The sequence below is a fragment of the Babylonia areolata genome, chromosome 22 (genome assembly GCF_041734735.1).
Source record: "Babylonia areolata isolate BAREFJ2019XMU chromosome 22, ASM4173473v1, whole genome shotgun sequence".
NCBI lineage: Eukaryota > Metazoa > Mollusca > Gastropoda > Neogastropoda > Buccinidae > Babylonia > Babylonia areolata.
Genome location: NC_134897.1, coordinates 12,166,929 through 12,188,167, shown reverse-complemented (window position 1 = coordinate 12,188,167; position 21,239 = coordinate 12,166,929). Strand labels below are relative to the sequence as shown.

At 39.1% G+C, this 21,239-nt stretch overlaps 1 protein-coding gene across 1 annotated transcript; it reads right to left on the bottom strand.

Moving 5' to 3' along the window:
- Positions 1–12,220: 12,220 nt before the first annotated feature.
- LOC143297385 (cAMP-regulated phosphoprotein 19-like) lies at positions 12,221–20,048 on the bottom strand. The gene is made up of 3 exons (XM_076609702.1): positions 19,874–20,048; positions 18,827–18,937; positions 12,221–16,940 (listed from the first exon to the last, which is right to left on the bottom strand). The coding sequence occupies exons 1-3, from the start codon at positions 19,958–19,960 to the stop codon at positions 16,752–16,754; spliced, it is 387 nt and encodes a 128-aa protein (XP_076465817.1). The 5' UTR covers positions 19,961–20,048; the 3' UTR covers positions 12,221–16,751.
- Positions 20,049–21,239: the final 1,191 nt, after the last annotated feature.

Sequence of the window (21,239 nt, the reverse complement as noted above, 5' to 3'; positions counted from 1 at the left end):
GTTAACAGCGTTTCAGCCCAATTACCATCATCAAAATACTGCAAGCAGAAGGCTCTTACACTGAAGAGGTGAATGTTGACAAAGAATACCACAATTCTGACGACGGAAGTTAAAGGTTGGTTCATTCAGACAGCCACTGGACATCCGAGGGGTCTGTGTAGAGGAGAAGAGAGGACTGGCCGTACTGAGTGAGTTAAAGTGCCATCATTCGCTGGAAAAACTCGAGATGACCAGAATGACTTTCTTACTGAATTAGTACAAAATCTTACTTTTTCCATTTAATCTGAAGATGCTTGCAGACTGGCATGAGTTTGTTGTCTGACTGCTCTGTCCAATAATCAGTTAATTTCCTCTCACGACCGCAACCATATATATATAGATAACTTTCAAATTAAACCATTGAGAAGGGACTTAAAGTGAAATTAAGCCCGTAACAAACAATACACTGTCATACGATGATTAAGAATCAAATGTGATATCTATGTTGGCAAAATAGGCTACTTCTGACAGAGCAGATCACTTGTTTTTTGTTCAACCCTTTCCTGTACTTCTCTCATGGCAGATAAAAATTATTTTTGTCATAACCATTTCATCAGTTGGCAGACCTACGACTGTGTAAGCGTAAGTAGTGCTTGTGTGTACAGTTAATATTTAACAAACTAATCATCACGTCACAATGAAAAGAAGGTAGTCAATCTTTGGATCAACTGTGCAATACTTAAAAAAAAAAAAACAACAACCCAAAATCCCGAGGTGAAACCGTCAGTTGCTACAAAACTAATTACAAAATGAAAGTCGAAAACAAATGAAATGTATACTTCATATATTTTGATTTATATGTAATAAAGCAGGCCATACACTTCTATACACTTGGGTGATTTCCTATTCTGTTTTTAGTATTCTTATATTCAGGGACCTATTTAATGACCGGCTATTTTCGTGCATGATTGGACGCAATATTACAATTGTGGATGTGACCTATTTTCTGTGTTTTGAGTGTTACTGTACTTAATTTTAATGCAGATTCAGTCGCTGAACTTATGTGTAGGCATGTTGCCAGATCCACAAAATCGTCATTGACGCATACATTTTTTAAGTGACCCATCAATATGTTAGTCGGTCACTTAAATGACTCAATTGTTTTGTAAAATCGGTCATGCTAAAAGAGTTTTTGTAGTTTTCCGTTATTCTCCTGCTAAACAATCGCAATTGTAGTTTCCAACTTCTTATAAGTATAAAAGTTACTGTTGCTGCCCTGCACTTGCACATTGTCGGAGTAGACGAACAATGTGGAAAAAACAAAAACAAAAAACAAAGCCAAAAAAACACAACAAAACTTGGTAACCGGGAAAGGTAAACGAGGTATACATTCTTTATGAACTGTGGCGGAACACAGTGCAAAAGTCCACATTCATCAGAACTAAATACAGAAAGGTTATTTGAATAATCTGCGGGAACCCCGACAGTCTCGCAGCCTTCACCTCCACAATGTCAGTTGGCCCGCCACACCATCCATGCTACCCGACTCCTCCAGCCATGTTTCATGCTCCTCGCCTCCTGCGAAAGAGACTGACTTTCAGCCGCAGCATGCATCAACGCCCACCACAGCTAGCCAGCAGAATAAATATAAAGGAAGACCTCTCCGCATAGTGAATGTCAATCTTCATTCTACAGTTGGCAAACGAGCAGAGATTGGGTGGATGATTGACAGCGTGAAAAGGAAATTTTCTATCTAAAATTACGTTTAAGTAACATACTGTGACCCACTAGTGCAGACCGGCAGGAATGTCAGACCCCTGCCGGAGTCTGCACTAGTGGGTCACGGTTAAGTATGTGTGATTAAACCCGACATCATTTTTGGCATGGAGACCTGGTTGGAGAAAGATATCACTGACAGTGAAATACTCCCAGACACGTACAGCATCTACAGAAAGGACCGGAACAGAGAAGGTGGAGGAGTGCTTCTAGCTGTCAGGTCAGACCTAAAGAGCTCCATTGAAACGGATCTGATGACAGACTGCGAGTTCATCTGGGTGGCTGTCAAGCTCACTGGTAGAAAGACTCTTTACCCGTGTTCCTGCTACCGGCCGGATTTATCAGGCGAAAACAACTTTATACAATTTCGAAATTCACTGACTAGAGTAGCCTCAATCCAGAACGCCCACCTCCTGATTGGAGGGGATCTCAATTTCCGCGACTGGGACTGGACACAGCAAACGCTCAAGCCTGGGTGTAAATACCCCCGCCTCCACAATGAGTTCATGGAACTGATCCAGGACCATAGCACAGAGCAGATGGTGTTACAGTCCACAAGAGAAGACAACACCCTTGATCTCATCCTAACAAACACTCCCCATCAAATCTCCCGTGTTGAGGTGATCCCAGGCCAGGATACAGTTTACTGTGAGCTGAACAGCAACATGCAGAAGCACAGACAGCCCCCACAAAGGATCCCGCTGTACAGAAAGACTGACTGGGAAGGCATAAAGGCAAGCATGAAGGAACTACAAGCAAGCATGGAAAGCCAAAGGAACCTCTCAACGGAAGAACTGTGGACCATGTTTAAAGAAGCCTACACAGCTGCAGTTGAGAAGTACATCCCTCACAAGCAAGCCCGTCCCAAATCCAGCAAACCCTGGGTGGCACCAGAACTGAAGAAGCTCATCAATAGAAGAGCCAGAGTGTATAAGCAGATGAAGAAGAGTGGGTCCGAGGAGCAGAATCCCGCCATCTTCGATGCACCATCCAACGTAAACTTCGACGGTCGTACTGGAACTACATCAACCAGTCCCTAACTGACACTGCACCCGATGAGACGCCTTTGCTCAAATTCTGGTTGTACATCAAACACCAGCGCACAGCGAAGACTGGAGTCTCCCCGCTAAAGGTGAATGGTAAACTTATAGCTGAGCCCAAGGAGAAAGCGGAGGTGCTAAACGCACAATTCCAGTCTGTATTCAGCGAGGGGAAGAAGTATACAGATGAAGTTTAAGGTAAAATGCCCCATTAAGGAGATGGAATGCGACCTGCTCACCAACATCAACATCTCTGAGGAAGGAATCAGGAAACTATTGATGAAGCTTAACTCATTCAAAGCGTGTGGTCCTGACCATATATCACCTCGAGTGCTGAAAGAAATCGCCACAGAAGTCGCCCCAGTCTTGACCATAATCTTCCAGTCATCCCTCATGTCAGGCGTTGTTCCAGCAGACTGGAGGAAAGCCAACATCGCTCCAGTCTTTAAGAAAGGCGAACACTACAACCCATCAAACTATCGCCCAGTCTCACTGACGAGCATACTGCATAAGATCCTCAATCATGTCATCATCGGTGCAATCATGAACCATCTAGAACAGAGCGCCATCCTCTGCCCACAACAACATGGCTTTCGGAAGCAGAGGTCTTGCGAGACGCAACTCCTTGAGTCTGCAGACGAACTGTCTCGAAATATGGAAAGCGGAGCACAGACCGACATTGTCATTATGGACTTCGCCAAGGCGTTCGACAAAGTAAATCATATTCTCCTGCTCCACAAATTACACCATTATGGAGTCCGTGGAAACATCAATCGATGGAGAGAGAGCTTCCTCAGCGACAAGAGGACAGGCAGTAGTCATAGACGGAGCAGCTTCAGAGTTTGCTGATGTCAGATCTGGGGTACCACAAGGGACTGGTACTTGGACCGTGCCTTTTTCTGGCCTATCTCAATGACTTGCCAGATCAGCTCACCTCTCTGACTCGCCTGTCTGCAGACGACACTGCAGTCTATAGACTCGTCAAGTCCAGCCAGGACCAGTCCCAGCTACAACAAGACCTCAGACACTTCAACAGTGGGAGAAGAGCTGGGATATGGAGTTCCATCCTAGGAAGTGCACAACTCTAACTGGTGACAAGAGACAACCACTGTCCAGCAAGTACCATCTACATGGACATTCTCTCCAAGTGGTTACCTCAGCCAAGTACCTTGGAGTTACCATCACTGACGACCTTTGCTGGGACAAGCATATAAACATCATCTGCGCAAAGGCCAACAAGACCCTTGGCTTCCTCAGGCGTAACCTCAAGATCAGCGGCACCCAGCTAAAAGCCACAGCCTACAAAGCCATGGTACGACCCACGTTGGAATACGCCTGTACCGTGTGGGACCCCTACATGACGACAAACGAAATCAAGCTGGAATCGTCCAAAGAAGAGCTGCACGCTTCGTTACAGGACGGTATCACAACACCTCCAGTGTCAGCAACCTAACCAAGCAACTGGACTGGCACCCCCTGAAGCAGCGAAGGCAGATCAACTGACTGGCCATGATCTACAAAATCATGCATGGTATGGTCTGCATGGATGGATCGCAGCTGATTCCTGCTCCAACCCGACAGCGCAGAAAACATGACCACCAATTCAAGCAGCCTCAGTGCCGAACTCTGTACCGGCAGGGGTCCTTTTACCCGCGCACCATAAAGGACTGGAACGCCCTGACTGACACAGTTGTCGAGGCAAAAACTTTTGACACTTTTGTGTCAAGAGCAAGAAGACTCCAGTAATTTAAAAAACAAAAAACACAAAAAAACCAACAACAACAAAAAAAACAACAAAAACACAGCCTGCCAGACAGTGTGGTCACAGCCCCATCAGTCAGTACTTTCAAGAACAGGCTCGACGCACACTGGAAGGAGCTACCTGCAAAATTTGACCCAGATTGCTATTATTAGTCGCTGTCAACATCTTGCACCACGTATGCATTTACAGTTGTATTAGTGAGAAGACCTGTGAACAAGCTCCAAAGAGCTTCAACACGACACAAACCAGTAAACCAGTAAACTCTTTGCTGCGCTGGCCCACACTTTTTGAAAACGTCAGAATAATCAACATGGTGACTGTGGACGTCAAACGTCGAGGGAACAAAGAACAATGTAAATAAGTGTTTTGTACATAGACCAACAAACAATTCTTCTTTTTCTCATAAGTTTTCTTCTCTGAAATGTTATTATGCAAACGCTGACATGCTGACAAACAAACTAAATGAACTGGGACTATTGTGTAACATACACAACTTTGATATGATTGCTTTAACTGAAGTATTACCAAAAAACTCCAAGGTTAAAATTGAAAATTTTGTACTTCCTGGTTATACAGGTTTTACAAACAACAAGGGAAGAGGTTTCAGTCTGTTCGTGCGGGAACGGTGGGAGGTGTCCAGGATTGTAGAAACTGAAAGGATCTTTTCTCCTTCAATTTTTTGTAAAATATCATTACCTGGTAGTAACGAGCACATCATTTTTGGTGTAGTGTACAGATCCCCCAACTCAGATTATGAGGATCATGCTAGTGTAATTAAACTAATAAACTATGTATTTAACAGTTTTAAAAACAAGGTTATTGTCTCTGGAGATTTTAATTATCCAGAAATTGACTGGCAAAATGTGATAAGTTGTAAAAATGAGGACCACCCAGCTACGAAATTTTTGGATTGTGTTCAACAAAATTACATTGTACAAATGGCTTCCGAGCCCACTCATTACAGAGGTTTACAAAAACCTAATGTGCTAGATCTGTTGTTTACTAACTCTTATGAAAACATCTACACTTTGGATTACTGGCCCCCTCTAGGGAAGAGCCACCATTCTGCCCTCTACTTTGATGTTCAGATCAAGTGGGAACATCCATCTGGTCACTCTGTGAAATATCAACTAGATAAAGGAGATTACGAAGGCATGAAGCATTACGTAGGTGAGATAAACTGGGATGACCTTTTGAAAAATGAGAATCTGTGGATGAAACCTGGGAACTTATTCATGATGTAATAATAAAGTCCATGAACAAATTTATTCCAAAAAAATCATTCAAACAAGGACCCTCCAATAAACAAAGACGTGATCCCATTCCCCAGTCACTTTTAGATAAAATTCATCAAAAGCGTAGAGCCTTTAAAAAATATAAGAAATATCCCACTAGTGAGAACTATAAAATATATGCACGTGCTAGAAACCAGGTAAAATGGGAGTCAAGAAAAACGTGAAAGCTAAGGAAACTAAATTAGCTAAAGAATCTAAGCATAATCCAAAAGGATTCTTCCGTTATGTTGCAAGTAAAACTCTGCCAAGAGAACAAATTGCTAATCTAATAAAGGAAGATGGTACCTTAACACAAAATGACTCAGAAAAAGCAGCTGTGCTAAACAGATTTTTTGCTAGTGTTTTTGCCGAGGAGAGTAACGTAAATGTCCCAGAGTTTTCATGTAAGACAGAGGTTACTGAAATTTCCAACGTGGAGGTCACAGTTGAACAGATGAAAAAAGCTCTAAAGAGCCTAAACCCATCAAAGCCCCAGGACCTGATGAGATACACCCACGAGTATTAATAGAGCTTGCTGAAGTTATTGCTCACCCACTTAAGATCTTGTTTGGTAGAACACTAGATAAGGGTGAAATACCAAAAGCTTGGAAAGAAGCAGAAGTACGTCCTATCTTTAAGAAAGGTAACAAAAATTCTGCGGGTAACTATCGTCCAGTCAGTCTAACATCAGTTGTCTGTAAAGTTTTTGAGGGTTTTATTCGAGACGCTCTCTGCCAACATTTAACTAAACATGATCTGTTATCTAGAGAACAGTTTGGATTTACCAGAGGGCGCTCGTGTGTTACACAACTACTTGTTACAAGATTGGTTAGTCATGCTAGATGAGAAGGTACCAGTCGATGCAGTCTACCTTGATCTAAGGAAAGCTTTTGATACAGTTCCCCATCACAGACTCATGAATAAACTAGGAGGCTATGGGATAAAAGGCAAGCTACTATTGTGGATCAGAGATTTTCTAAATGGAAGATCACAGTTTGTAAGTGTAAATAGTAGTAAATCATCAAAGGTTAAGGTAACTAGTGGTGTACCACAAGGTAGTGTTCTTGGCCCAACCTTGTTCATATACTTTATGAACTTTACTTTATTATGCCTGGTGAGGTAGATTGTAAAGTAAAAATTTTTGCAGACAACACCAAGGCTTACTCTGCCATCCGAAATACAGAAGATAGAGATCACTTGCAAATGTGTATACATAATCTGGTTAAATGGACAAATACTTGGCTGTTGCAATTTAACAGCGAGAAATGCAAAGTTCTGCACCTTGGAAAGAATAATCCACAGTATCAGTACATGATACAGGAAAAGGGGGTAACTCGAACAATGGATAGTACAACAGCGGAAAGAGATCTAGGGATCACGATGGACCCAGAACTAAGCTTTGAGGCACATATAAATAATATAGTGAAAAAGGAAATAAAATTTCTGGTCTTCTTGTGAGAAATAAAACTAATAAATCTCCCGAAATCATGATTCCATTGTTCAAAGCTCTGGTTAGACCCATTATTGAATATGGAAACTCAGTATGGTGCCCTTACCTTAAAAAGCACATAAATATGACTGAAGGAGTTCAACGCTGATTTACCAAGTGTATAACTAGTAATACTATTAGTACTCGTGATCTTAGTTATGAGGAGCGCCTGGCTCTTTTTAATATGCCTAGCCTTGAGTTTAGAAGATTAAGAGGTGATCTCATTGAAGTATATAAGATCATGCACAATATTTATGATCCTTGCACCACCTCTTCATTGTTTACTATGGCTAACTACGGTAAAACTCGAGGGCACAACTTCAAAGTAAACAAAACTAACTTCGTAACTAACCAGTTCCGCAAGTTCTTTACTGACCGTATCATAAATCTGTGGAATAACCTTTCCTATGACACCATCAATGCACCATCGGTAAACGCCTTCAAAAATCACATTGACAAAAAGTTTAAGAACCATGTATTTTCCACAGAGTTAAATCTTTACTGAGCTGTAGATAAATATAGTATACACTATGCCAGATTTAAACAAGGGTTTGTTCACAACAAGTGATCCAAAAGCACATAAATGGACACTGATTACGAGGGCAAAAGGCTTTTAGCCTATAGCCAAACATTTCTGTGATTCTGTGAAACGGATGATGATGATGATGATTAAGTGGAGACGGAGGACAACCTTCTTTTGTCCAGCACGTGCACCTCCAGAATATCCTGCACAAGCGGACAGCGGAATTTAACAACCACCTCACCTGTGACTTGCCGAAGTTGTCTTCCACCTCGACCTTACGTGTCCAGGTTTCATGGGCAACGATGGAAGAAACCTTGGTAACTTTTCTGCATTTCCACTGTATGAACACGGCACGAAATCACGATACAAAATAATTAATACATTTGACTGCTTGCAATTTACTTTCCGACCAGTGACAAACCGGTCAAACCTCCCTGCAAGTTCAGCACAGATTCAATGTTAGTCCTCTGAACGGGCCAAAAGTAAACCTTCAGCTGATTGGTCACAAAATGAAATGTTCATTTTTCTTGACCAATCCACTGCATTCCCGCGTTGCACAAGCAAGTAAAACGCGTATTGCTCGAAATGCACGTGCTCAGTGTAAAACAAGAACCACAGCAAGAAACGAAATACGTTTTGCGATGGATACCTGCACTGAAATTTTCTGCGATGAGACAGATGCAGAATGTTCAGCAAATTCTCTGCCGGGATATATATTCACACTTGTGTAAACTTTTCCGGGTTGCAGATGGTTTCTGTTCTCTCTAAATCTTCATGATCAGTTTCAAGCAGCTGTGAACGCTCACATAGAAAGTAGTCTCACGTTTACTGTGAGACACATCAATATAACAATTGAAAAGTTTATATGTCTGAATGAGATCACAACAAATCCTTCTACCCTGAAGGGAAATAATTCTAAATGAATTAAACAATCGTTGTAATACATGAGTCGATATTCATGTAAAAGCTTTGTGGCTCTTCTCTGTACCCTCTCAATAGCAATTGATTTTGTTTTTCTTTTTTACATTAATTTGCTTATTTATCATCATTGCTCTTTTTTTATTTTCATTATTATTACTAATTTATTCATTTTTTAATTATAGTATTTATTTTATTTTATTTATTTTTTCTCAAGACCTGACAAAGCGTGTTGGGTTACGGTGCTGGTCAGGCATCTGCTTGGCAGATGTGGTGTTGCGTATATGGATTTGTCCGAACGCAGTGACACCTCCTTGAGCTACTGAAACTGAAACTGTCGCTTCAGAAAAGGACACCATATGGTGTTTCCATACTCCAAATGAGGTCGCACTAAAGCTTTGTATAGTTTAACAAAAGTATAAAGGTCAAGACAGGTTAAAGTTGTTTTGATTATTCTAATCATTTGGTTTGCTTATTCATACAGTTACGAATACGTATGTCAAATGAAAGACGACTATTAAAAGTGACTTTGACGTCTTTCTCATTTTCACATGATTTTACTATGTTTGTAGTATGACCTTTTTTTTTCTTCTTTTTTTCAAGGCCTGACTAAGCGTGTTGGGTTACGCTGCTGGTCAGGCATCTGCTTGGCAGATGTGGTGTAGCGTATATGGATTTGTCCAAACGCAGTTGACGCCTACTTGAGCTACTGAAACTGAAACTGTAGTATGATTTGGTTGCATTGTGTACGTTTTGTTTGGATTTCTTCTGCCAACATGCATCACTTAACATTTGTCCACATTAAAATACAGATTCTATTTCTCTGTCCAAGCTTGGAGTTTGTCCAGTTGAGCTTGTGAGATGTTTTTGTTGGATGTCATATTATGTATTTTGGTATCATCAGCAAAGATTTTACAAGATGATTCTAGTCTAGAAGGTCATTAATAAAGATAGTGAAAGAACTGGTCCTAGAATTATTACCTGCAGTAATCCGCGTATTACGTTTTGTTTATTCTTGTTCATATCTCCAGAATTATCTTGGATTTGTCTTGCAGTTGCTTGCAACATATATCTCATAGGCTTTCTTTGTCTTTTTTGTCACTTTGTTGCAATTATCATTTTCTTAATTCTTATATAATAATCCATATTTTTTCTTTCCATTTTGTTGTTGTCCATGTACCTTATAGTCATGTCCTTGTTCAGTTTGTAAAAATCTATTGTACAATTAGTTTCTTTATCAAACTTTTAGTCACTTCTCTTGTCATTCATAAGGGGTTTGTATCTCTGCTTTTACTGAGACTGATGGTATCCATGTCTCAACGCTTTCCAACACGATTTTTTTTTTTTTTATATTGTGGACCATGTTTCTTCTGTGTCTGTTTTCCAGCAGAGAGAGGTCAAACTGACTAGCTTTCTCCCTCATCAAGTCATAATTTCCTTTATTGAAACTGTTCCTTGTGTTTTTATTAACTGAGTTCGGTGCAAGTGATTAATTACACCAGTTTTTATCAAAAAAAAAAAAAAAAAAACCCAAAAAACTTGTCTTATCAAATCACTCGTTTTATTCCCTTTAGTAAACATAATGCTGCATATTTCAGGTGTTCTTCATATGACATGTCACGTTTTCCAGTATTTTTGTTGCTCTTCATTTTCAAGTTCAACTGTTTTCTTTTCCTTCCTTTTTATATGTGCTAAAATAAAAAATAAAATAAAAAACCAAAAAAACCCAACTCACACATAAAACACCAAAGAATTTATGAAGAGAAAAAAATAAAAAGACAAGAAATAGCACATCATCTTGCAATACTATAGGGAATTTTTCTGTTCTGACTTTGACCTCTAAACATGTCATCTGAATTAATTTTGTTCTGTACATAATCACCCACTGCACTATGTGTGATGAAAATTAGAAGAAATATCCAACTGCATCACACTTTAATGTTGAATTCCATCTATTATATCACACATGTTGCTGCCTTTAATTTTCACCCCTAACCTTCACTCTCTTGCTGTTCTGTTGTTTTTTGTTGTTTTTTTCTCACCATGACCAGCCATTGAACCAAATTTCATGGAGATTGTGTGCATGCTTCTGTACCCGTGTTTCTAATCAATACATGCAATCAGTTGACCTTGAATTTTTATCAGGTTCATGCTGTCAGTCTGGCCAGTCACCAAAACAAGTTTGATGAAAAACGTTTGTTAAACTAAACAACAAAACTGTGTCCCACATGACTTACCTAGGGTTTTCCAATGTACTGATATAAGTGTAATGGAACCCATAAGTTAAAACATGAATCCTGATTTAATGTTCACCCAAATCCTGACAGTTTCCAGATCTGTATGTTAAAACAACCAACTATAATAATAATAAATTTCATATCTATATAGCATTTCGAAACATTTCAAAGCACTTTTCACCTCTACAAATGCGACAGGCGCGTCAACCCCGATTGTTAAATGACTGCAAATATTGACATAATGATAATCTCAAATATTGTCAAAGGGTCAAGATTCAAAGTAAAGTGTCTGAACTGGAGTCCCAGTCTGGGCACTAGTTTTATTATTATTTTCCATTCATGGGCTGCAATTCTCACATTCACTTGCATTTACAAACGTCCGCGAATCAATTGCGATCGCGCCTTAATTTTAGCCCGATCACCCAATCGAGCTACATAATTATGCGACCCGTTTGAAGACATAATTAGACAAACAACAAGGACGCCAAAGAATCGACAGACAGATAGAAAATATGAAAAAACTTAGCTGTATGCAGTGCACAGGAACAGGTGTCGAGATGGCTGCCGGAAAAAGAGGGCGCTAGCTAGCGGGACAAAGGGGAGGTTACCTACTTCCGGGAGGTTATCGGCCGTAGTTGCTTTCATTTTCTCTGCATAGGCAGATAGTAGTTTGCACAGGACAGGAATGTCAGACCCCTGCCGGAGTCTGCATTAGTTGGGTCATTGTTAAGTATGTGAAATTAAATGGACTTTTAGCCATTCGGCCATCTTAACCCTGCCATTTAGGCAGCCATACTCTGCTTTGGGGGACATGGATACTGGGTATGTTTTTGATTCCTTAATTAACCTACAAAACACCAACATGGATTACTGGATCTATAACATTCATATTCCATGTTCTGTATGTGCATACACACGAAGGGGGATCTGACACAAACAAGGAGCAACCCTGATTCAAACTCAGAACCCTCAGACTGAAAGTCAGTGATCTTACCACTAGACTATAACACCCATCAACGTTGGGCAGAAACTGACATGAAAGCAACTGCTGGAAGGCTGGCTGGCTGTGCAGCTGATTATTCCCAGCACTTATGATTGCTTGCTAGGTCTGAGAGCCCCTGAAACATTCACAAGCACACATGCTTGTATGCAAGCACACACAAGGTCACACACATGCACACACGCATACATACAATACACAAGACAGCCTATTCCAACATCATATTGCTCATAATTTATATTTATGCAATTCTGCACTCTGGAACGTACGCCCATGCAAGAAAGTTGGACTTAGAGAGTGAAAGAGAGAAAGAGAGAGATCCATACCATGTTCTCCAACAAGAAATACTAAGCTGATTTTCTCTTCATGTATTTCCACAACATAAAATAAACGCAATCTTGTGTGTACAAAGTGGGTAATGCTAAAAGAATGCACTGAGTAATGTTTTTCCTTCCATAAATTGTAAATAAGTTTAATGAATAAGCCAATAATAAGCATACCCTGCTTGTAGATGAGATTTTTCTGTCTCACAGTTAATAAATGACAGAATTCAGTGTTATTTCCTTTTTAACATTATGCATTAAACACAAAAAACAAAGCACTTACAAAACAAATGATATTTTCCACTGTTGACTATACTTCCCACATGTGAAATGTATTTAATATTATTTCATTTTTAACTGAAAAAGAGAACAAAATCATTTACCATGTCTGCAAACACAATTTCATTTCACACATAACTCACCACATACAAGAGCACATATTCAAAAAATACAATGGGTTTCTATAGCAAAAGAAAACTAAAATGCACACTAAATGAAATCAGCAAATTGTTAAAAGAAATCTAAATTGTGAAGTCTGACAGAAACTTTCTCTGTTTGGAAAAAAAAAGCAAATTAAAAAATAACAGCAAAAAGGAAAAAGATAATAAAAAGAAAAAAAGAATGGTTTATCAGCATAACAAATGCTATTTCATTAAAAAATCATGAAGACTATAAAGAGGGCAAATTTTGTACCATTCTAATAATGGATTAAATGACCCACCCCCCTAGTCCCCAACACCCCTACCTCCTAAATAATAAGGAAGAAAAAGACAGATGATTTTAACTCAAGTCCATGGTATGAAATAATAATTTCCACTTCTTTTTTTCTGAATGATATAAATGTGGGTATGATCAAGATAAAAGTTATTACTATTAGCCTTTTGTTGTCTCTCTGCCAATGCTTAGAAAGAATCACACAACTGTACATTTCCTGTATTGAATTACAAAGCAAGCAAATACATTCTGACACATATATCCACGGCCACAACCTGAACACAGATACTCAAACCTCCAACGCTGATCTGATATGATACTTAACTCCCACAGAACACAGACACCCAAACCTCAAAAACCACTAACTCAGGTTTGAACATTACTGATGTTATACGATACTGAACTCCCACACCACTCTCCCAACCCAAGCTGTTCTTACAGCCAGTATCCCATCAATGAAGCTAAGTGATTGTAGTCTTCTGATCAGTTACTGGAAAAGTGCACTCTGTAGGAGATTCTGATGCACCAAGGTATTGCACATGGACAGGTATACATTTGCACAAAATGTGGTCCACTTCAGTATATATAAATATATATATATAATGTTATACTTTATAATTCTTAATCTCAATTTTTCACCCCACCCTCTTAAATAATGATTAATTCGTTTAAATATATCCAACAGTTAATTTATTCACTGGACACAGTTTGTGACTAGGGTTAGATATGAATTATTCATTTCAAAATAATTGGGATTTACTCATCTACTGTTAATTATTCAAATGTCGATTCCACTTTCACTGTCATGGAATTATTAAGAATTATCTTACAGCCAAGTAATATATCTGGGTCCTCTTTCACACTGATAAAAAGACTAGAGAGTATGGTATAACAATTAAGGTCAGATTACTGTCTGTTCCAAGCCTCTTTCCATACACATACACACTCACACACAAACTTCTCAGTCTCTTACATTACTTTTTTATTTTTATTTTTTTTTTTTTTTACCAAACTCTACTAACTAGTTACCAATGTCTTTGAGTGAGATGTTTAATACTCAGTTCTTTAAAAGTTTTTGCTCAGGCCTAACAATGACCCCTTGAATCATGTGACAAAAAAACAACAACAAAATAAAGCCAGATTCTACAGTGCAGGCCACACATTTTTGGTAACAAATTCATCCACAGGCCATGTTGGGCGATGAGAAATACGCAAATATACATATCATTTTACATGTTCAACACTGTGACAAAAAAAAGACTCTCTCAGTCCCTGTTTGAGATCATGACATATCAGTTATGATCTAACAACACATTCAATGCCTGAGCAAGAAATGCCCACTCTGAATGTGAAAGGAAAAGAAAACGAATCTTTTCCATGAAAAACATACACTGTGTCATTCACAATGCACAATGACATAAGGGTAAACAAGTGAAACGTGACACATCTGGAATGCAGGATTGAAACAAGTGGATAACCATCTTCAATATAATCAAACTGTACAGCTGGGGGAAAACGCTTACTAGTCAACTTTGTGATGGGGGAAAAGGTGTACACAGATACATGAACATCACAAGTCCACAATCATAATTAGAAAGAACATTGCACATCTGTTTCAATGGGAAACAAACATCAATACTGACTCTGACTCTAATCTGCCTGTTGTAAATTCTGATTTATATACAATCAAACCACATCTCAAACAATGAATAAGACATCTGTTTTCCAATGTTTAACAGATTAGGTTTCTTCATAAGCACATTTCTTTGTATCAATATAAATTGGCAGAAATCTGCACAAAGACTTTGATATAAAGATACAAATGCTCACAAAATAATTGTGGTAAATAAAAGAAACAGAACATAAACGTTAATACAACCACCAGATTTAAACCATGGCTTGAAAGCAGAAGTCAAAGAATAACATCAACAGACTTTTTCTGCCAAACAACAGAAAAAGAAGAAAAACAAATGACGTCTTTGACAGAGAGAAAAAGTATTGTGAACACTAACTGCCTGATCCAGATCTAGAATGGAAAAAGAAAAGGAAAACGAAAAGGAACATAAGAATATAACAACATATCTTGAGGCAAAAGCACAAACAGTTTGTGACCACTTTTCATCCCTGACAAAATGCACATCCAAAGCGTAGCACTACAGACAATGAACACAGGGCCTAAGACTAGTTTTACACACATGCCAAAACCACAGAAAGGAAATGTAAAATGACCCAGGACATCAAGGACATGTCAGTCCTGAACTGGTTAGTGACCACTGTTCTCTCAAAAAGAATCCAAGAACATTAACTGAGATTACCTCTCCTCTGCTGAGTGTTACTTTTTTAACAAACATACATACCACACAGTGGGACACAACACAGAATGGCTTGTAATGATTTCTCCTTTAAACAGGTCGCACAGACATGTGGATACGAAACATTTTGTAAGTCTCTTCTGGACACACATACTAAATACTTTGATGAACAAAACAACTGGTTGTCCAATTCTCTCTCTCTCCTGACACACACACTGAAGTATAATATAAACCCTAAGCCGAACTAAGTATAATACACAACCCTAAGTGTGAGTGTGATAATTTCTCTCTATATATATACAGACCCACACCTACAGTTAAGTACCATGATGATGAAAGTGTTGCTTCGCTGACTTTTCCCTTGATATTGATTTAGGACATATCATAGGACAAAAAAAAAACCAACAAAAACCCCCCCCCCCAAAACAACAAAAAACGACAATGACATAACAGACAAAAATACTACTACTTAAATGATGTTTTTGTCTTATCCTCAACACTCTGCCTACCTTCAAAATCAAAACACATAAGTGTGACCACCCAAAGTGACCACATTCACGAAGGATTACCCAATATAAAAGAAAGTGGTTAAGTTCTTCTGTGACCTCTTCCTTTCCTAGTCTGAAAAAAACAACAACAAACATTCTCTTCACATTTACAGGATCACGTGAACAGTGCACTGTAGACCTGAAGCAGCTAAGACCTGAGAAAAGTTTTACATATGTGCAAAGATAGGATGGTTTTGATGTGCGACCTTTTTCCCCTCTCACAAACACACATACAAACAAATGGTAAGAGGAACGCTACACACCTGTGATGAATCCTCCAATTCACTGACAAGTCAAAAAGACAACACATGCACTGAGACACAATTTTTGACAAGTGGAAAGTTCCCTTTCCAACTAAACATGCTATAAAGTCCCACATGCAGATGTGACATGGCTAGTTTGTGGCTGAACTGCTCTAGAGCTACACATACGCTGATTTGCACAGTGGTTGACAATTTCACACTTCCACAGATTTTGCAACTTGTGTTCTTTTCTTCAAATGGCCTGGCCATTGAAACATATGCTTTTTTCTTTAGATTTTTTTCTTTTTAATTAGAAAGATTTTTCTTTGTTCATGCTGTAACTCTATCTTCATAATTTTAGGGTTTTTTTTATTCATTCTTTATATATCAAAACTAAGTACATAATATTGGGGAAAATCAAACCCACACACCCAGAGTTAAATGACCAGATCACTGAAATGACCAGAGCATGTCTGGACAGAAAACACATATTCATGTGGATGAGAAAGATCTATCCTGTGACTAGACGGACACAAAGATATCACTGTCAACACAGACACAATGCTGAGAGTCTTTCCATGGACCTCCCTCCCCTGCTGGTTGCTGTCAGATGCTCAGGACAATGCCCCTGAGGCCAGTTTGCTCTGAATGATGGAGGGCTTTCTTGGGGGCAGGTCCTTGGGTGTGGGTATGCCTTCCCCGATGGATTCCTGCAGCAACATCTTTTCCTGTGCCGGCAGAGGCCTCTTGGGGTTGTTGATGGCTGCTCGGGCCATGTTGTAGTCGCCAGAGTCAAAAAATTTCTGCCAAACCAACAGAAATACACCCCCGCTGTAAGATCAATAACAAGCAAGCTGAGAGTGTCAGAGAAATAAATGTACAAAATGACAACTATCTTTCACTAAGCTTACCTACTGGTTATGTATTTATGCTGTTTCTACGAAGCTAATTGATGCAAGGACAAAAAAAAAACAAAAAAAAAGTCCAGGAAAAAAAAAAAAAAAACCCCACCAATTTTCAGACATGTCTAAAGTACTACAGTGTAACAGTATTATTTGAGAAGCTTTTAGAATTGTATATTAAACGACATTCACATTTTCAGCTGATTAAATAATTGTGGAAAGATAAAAGGGATATGATTTTTCATTATTATACCTGTGCTCAAAAACGAAGTAAAATAAATAAAAACATATTTCACATAACCCGAGTATGTTATTCAATGTTCTACAACAGTGTGTGTGTGTGTGTGTGTGTGTGTGTGTGTGTGTGTGTGTGTGTGTGCCCATGGTAAACTCAAACATTGCCATTTTCTTTGGAAATACATTATCTGCCAATACCAAAATTGGCTTGAACATAGTATGAAAAAACATCTTCACAGTCATACCAATAACAGGTTGTAAGTATCCCGAATTGAGCTGTATTTCCGAATCATTAATGGTTTATTTCGTCGACATGTGTTCCGAAATCCAAAAATTCTGAAAACCGCTTTCCACTGAGATTTGCCGACTAGAAGGTAAGTTGTTTTCAAAGACGACATGACCTTGTGTTTCTTGTTCACAATTAAAAGGAAAGAAACACAAATTTTGGACAGAACACATACAGTGATACTAACTGCACCATTGATGTGTTTACTGCATATAATTAACTGCACTGAATTAACTGGAATGAACATAAAAGAAAAATTGAATCAACCGTTTCTTTCAGTCTGTTGTGGACTGGTTTGTGCAGATATAGAGATCTACTATATGTTGCGATGTGCTTGAAGGAGATGGCAATGTCTCCTTTACCGCCGAAATAAAAGAATTATCGATATACAAAAAAACACACACACAAAAAACATGATATGAACGGCGTTATAATGTCCACTACAATCATATCTATTTATCACACGAAGAAGAAAACAACATTGCTTTAAGTTTTATATTTAGTCGTTTGACGTAAGAAGTGTCACAGCCTTGGGGATTAGTCTGCTTGCATCAGAACTGAACATCAGTGGTTCGATCCCACTCGCATGCTTTTTTTTTTCCCCTCCCAAGCTTATCTTATATATCATAATTAATGCAGTGCACTTTTCAATGATCTTTTTTTTCTCTCCTCATGATTCCTTTACTGGATAAAGCGTGAAGCAAAAGTGAGCCTTGAAGGCTTTGCATCTTGTTTTTTTATTTATTTTTTTTTATTTTTATACATTGCTGGTTGATAGCATTAACGATGTTCATGGAATCAATTAGTTGAAAATGTCTTTGCATCTGAATTAAGAGATTTTCTGTTGAATAAACAAACCATAAACAGACAAAATATATTTTTCAACAGCATCCCATCCATGTCACACAAATATTAATTAAAGTGTATACGTCTCTTTGTGTTTTGATCTTTTCTTTCCTCTTTCTTTGATGCAAAAAGACATCATCTTGTCATGCAAAATTTTGTTTCTTCTCAGTTGAAAACAAAACATTTTCATTTATAATCTCCACATTCTATGTCAAGTTATGGTCACAGACTTCATAAAAAAAAAAGAAAAAAAAAAGAAAGGAAAAGTAGTTTGTTACAATGAACAGGTTTAAATGTTAAACATTATTTGACAGTTCAGATTTCCGACTAAAACACAAAAGTAATCAGACATATTACAAGCACAGATATATATATAACAAAAGAGTCATTTCAAGGAAACAAGCAAACCACAGCTCACCCCTTTCTGAATGAGCCGCTTGTGTATCATGGCAGGAGGCCCAACTTTCAGACCTGGATACTTGGCCTTCAACTTCTCTTCTTCTTTCTGCTCTGCTGTTTTCTTGCTCTCCTGTTTGGGGAGGACAGTAAGAAAAAGAGACTAGAGAGACAGCATGTTAGAACTACTTGCACTTCTGGGTATATTGCTGAAGAATAATCTTCACACATTACACAAGCAACAGGATGAAAATAACAAAGCACTAAAGACTAATCAACAATGAAAAAATAATACAACACACTTCGTGCGTTCACCTTGTGTCCCATATAAACTGATCCAGTGTTTTTATCTGCTTATGATCCAAATTATCAAACTGATTATTCTACATGTCTTTGTAAGCATGACAGTGTGTAACAGTCTAATCCAATCTAATCATATACATGTGAATACTCTCTTGTGAATTCAAGCAAATGTGTGTGTGTGTGTGTGTGTGTGTGTGAGAGAGAGAGAGAGAGAGAGAGAGAGAGAGAGAGAGAGAGAGAGAGTGCTTGTGTGCTGTGTACCCTAAATACCCAGTGTAAACAATTAACTGAACAATTCTGTAATGCCTGTTCAGTCCCTAATAAATCAACAACTATCTAGAAACTATGATTCACAAAGTGACAAACAACAGGACTCAGAGGCAACTGCAAGTTCAACAGTTATAGTTAACACTATCACTGTATCACTATCAGTACCACTCATTCACTGACTGATAGTGATACTATTGTGATACATGTAGTGAGATCATACAGTGTATACTAATAATCACTCCATCTTCAGTGCATGTGACGGCGGACATCCTGATAAACATTGGCCAGACACCATTTTACATGACCAGAAATCCGTAAGCCAAATTATGACATACATACATCCACCTTGTACCCCACCCAATCATGAATCTGTCAAAACTTAAAAACAAATGTCACACGATTGACCAAGGTTCTTCGTTTTTCTCTGTCAGCTGAGAACACCAATATCATGAATACATTATCGTTTCATGGACAACGGTAGCTGAAAATTACTTACCTCTTTTATTGTATCACCACCCCCTTGTTCTTTGCCATCCTTGGCTTCTGTCTGAGTAATTGGAGCAGATTCTTTCTCTGATGCCATTTCTCAAGAGCAGTAGCGTTCTCTGTGGTACCAAAACAGCCCGTGTTTGTGGAAGATGGCTGACCGGGTTGGCTGTTACGTCACTAGCATTTCAACCAATCAGCTTCTGCATCAAACGCATATTCGGTATTGGTGGCATTAACGTCGTCATTTATCGCTCCCTCCTCCCCCACCTCCGTACGTTATTTCGTCGGTGATGTGTGGCAGTTGATACGTGTTTACACAACTGTTGACCTGTAGCAAAAGCTGAGAGACAAAAATGTTAAAATTAGCGTCCCGATTTTTTTCATTGATGCTGAGATTTATTCCATTCAGCCACCCGGCCGTCAATTCTTCCTCGGCGCGCGCACACACACACAGATTTTGAATAGCAGATACTTAGGCCACTGACAATCAGTTTCAGCTATTCACGACGCCTCGTATTCCTTTGAAATAATAGCGCCAGCCGGGCTGCGGCGACCGGACGGACTGACACTGATCAACCCTGAATGATAATATAAGTAGGCTAATGATAACGACTGGACATTTATTAGCGCTTTCCTCAATGCACAAAGCGCTTTAAAATCCACACAGACACGCATACGAAAAACACTCAGTCCTCAACTCACAATCATGCACAATAAACTAACATTTAGTGCGCATACAGTAAGCTTACCGGCACTTGAAATCAGTCGCACACTGTGTAGCCTGCACGGCACCGGCGTACAGGCCGGCGGATCTCTGATATAAAACTGATGTGGCTCAGTTAGCCTATACTTGTTAAAATAGTTTCATCTATATTCTTGTTCTCTCGCCAGAGAGAAAGAGCCGAGATAGAGAGAGCGGCCGCGTGAAAGTGATACTGGGCCTCAGTGCGGAGAGAGAGACTGAGAGAGAGAGACTAGAGACTGAGATGCACTGCCTGTAGAGACGGCGGCCGAGAGAGACAGACTGACTCATAGACATGTTCCCCCCCCCCTCCCCTCCCTCCCAACACACACCGTCTGAGAAAGAGACAGAGAGACAGAAAGCTTATGCTTATTGTATTGTATTTGTATCGTATCAGTTTTTCAGTTTTTTGTTACCGCAACAGATTTCTCTCTGTGAAATTCGGGCTGCTCTCCCCAAAGAGAGCGAGTTGCTACGTGACTCTGAGAGAGCCACCTTTTTTTTTTCTTTTCTTTTTTCCCTGCCTGCAGTTTTATTTGTTTTTCGGCCTATCGCAGTGGATCTTCCTCAGAATCAGTTTTGCCAGGAACAACTCTTTTGTTGCCGTGGTGGGTTCTTTTACTCAGTGACG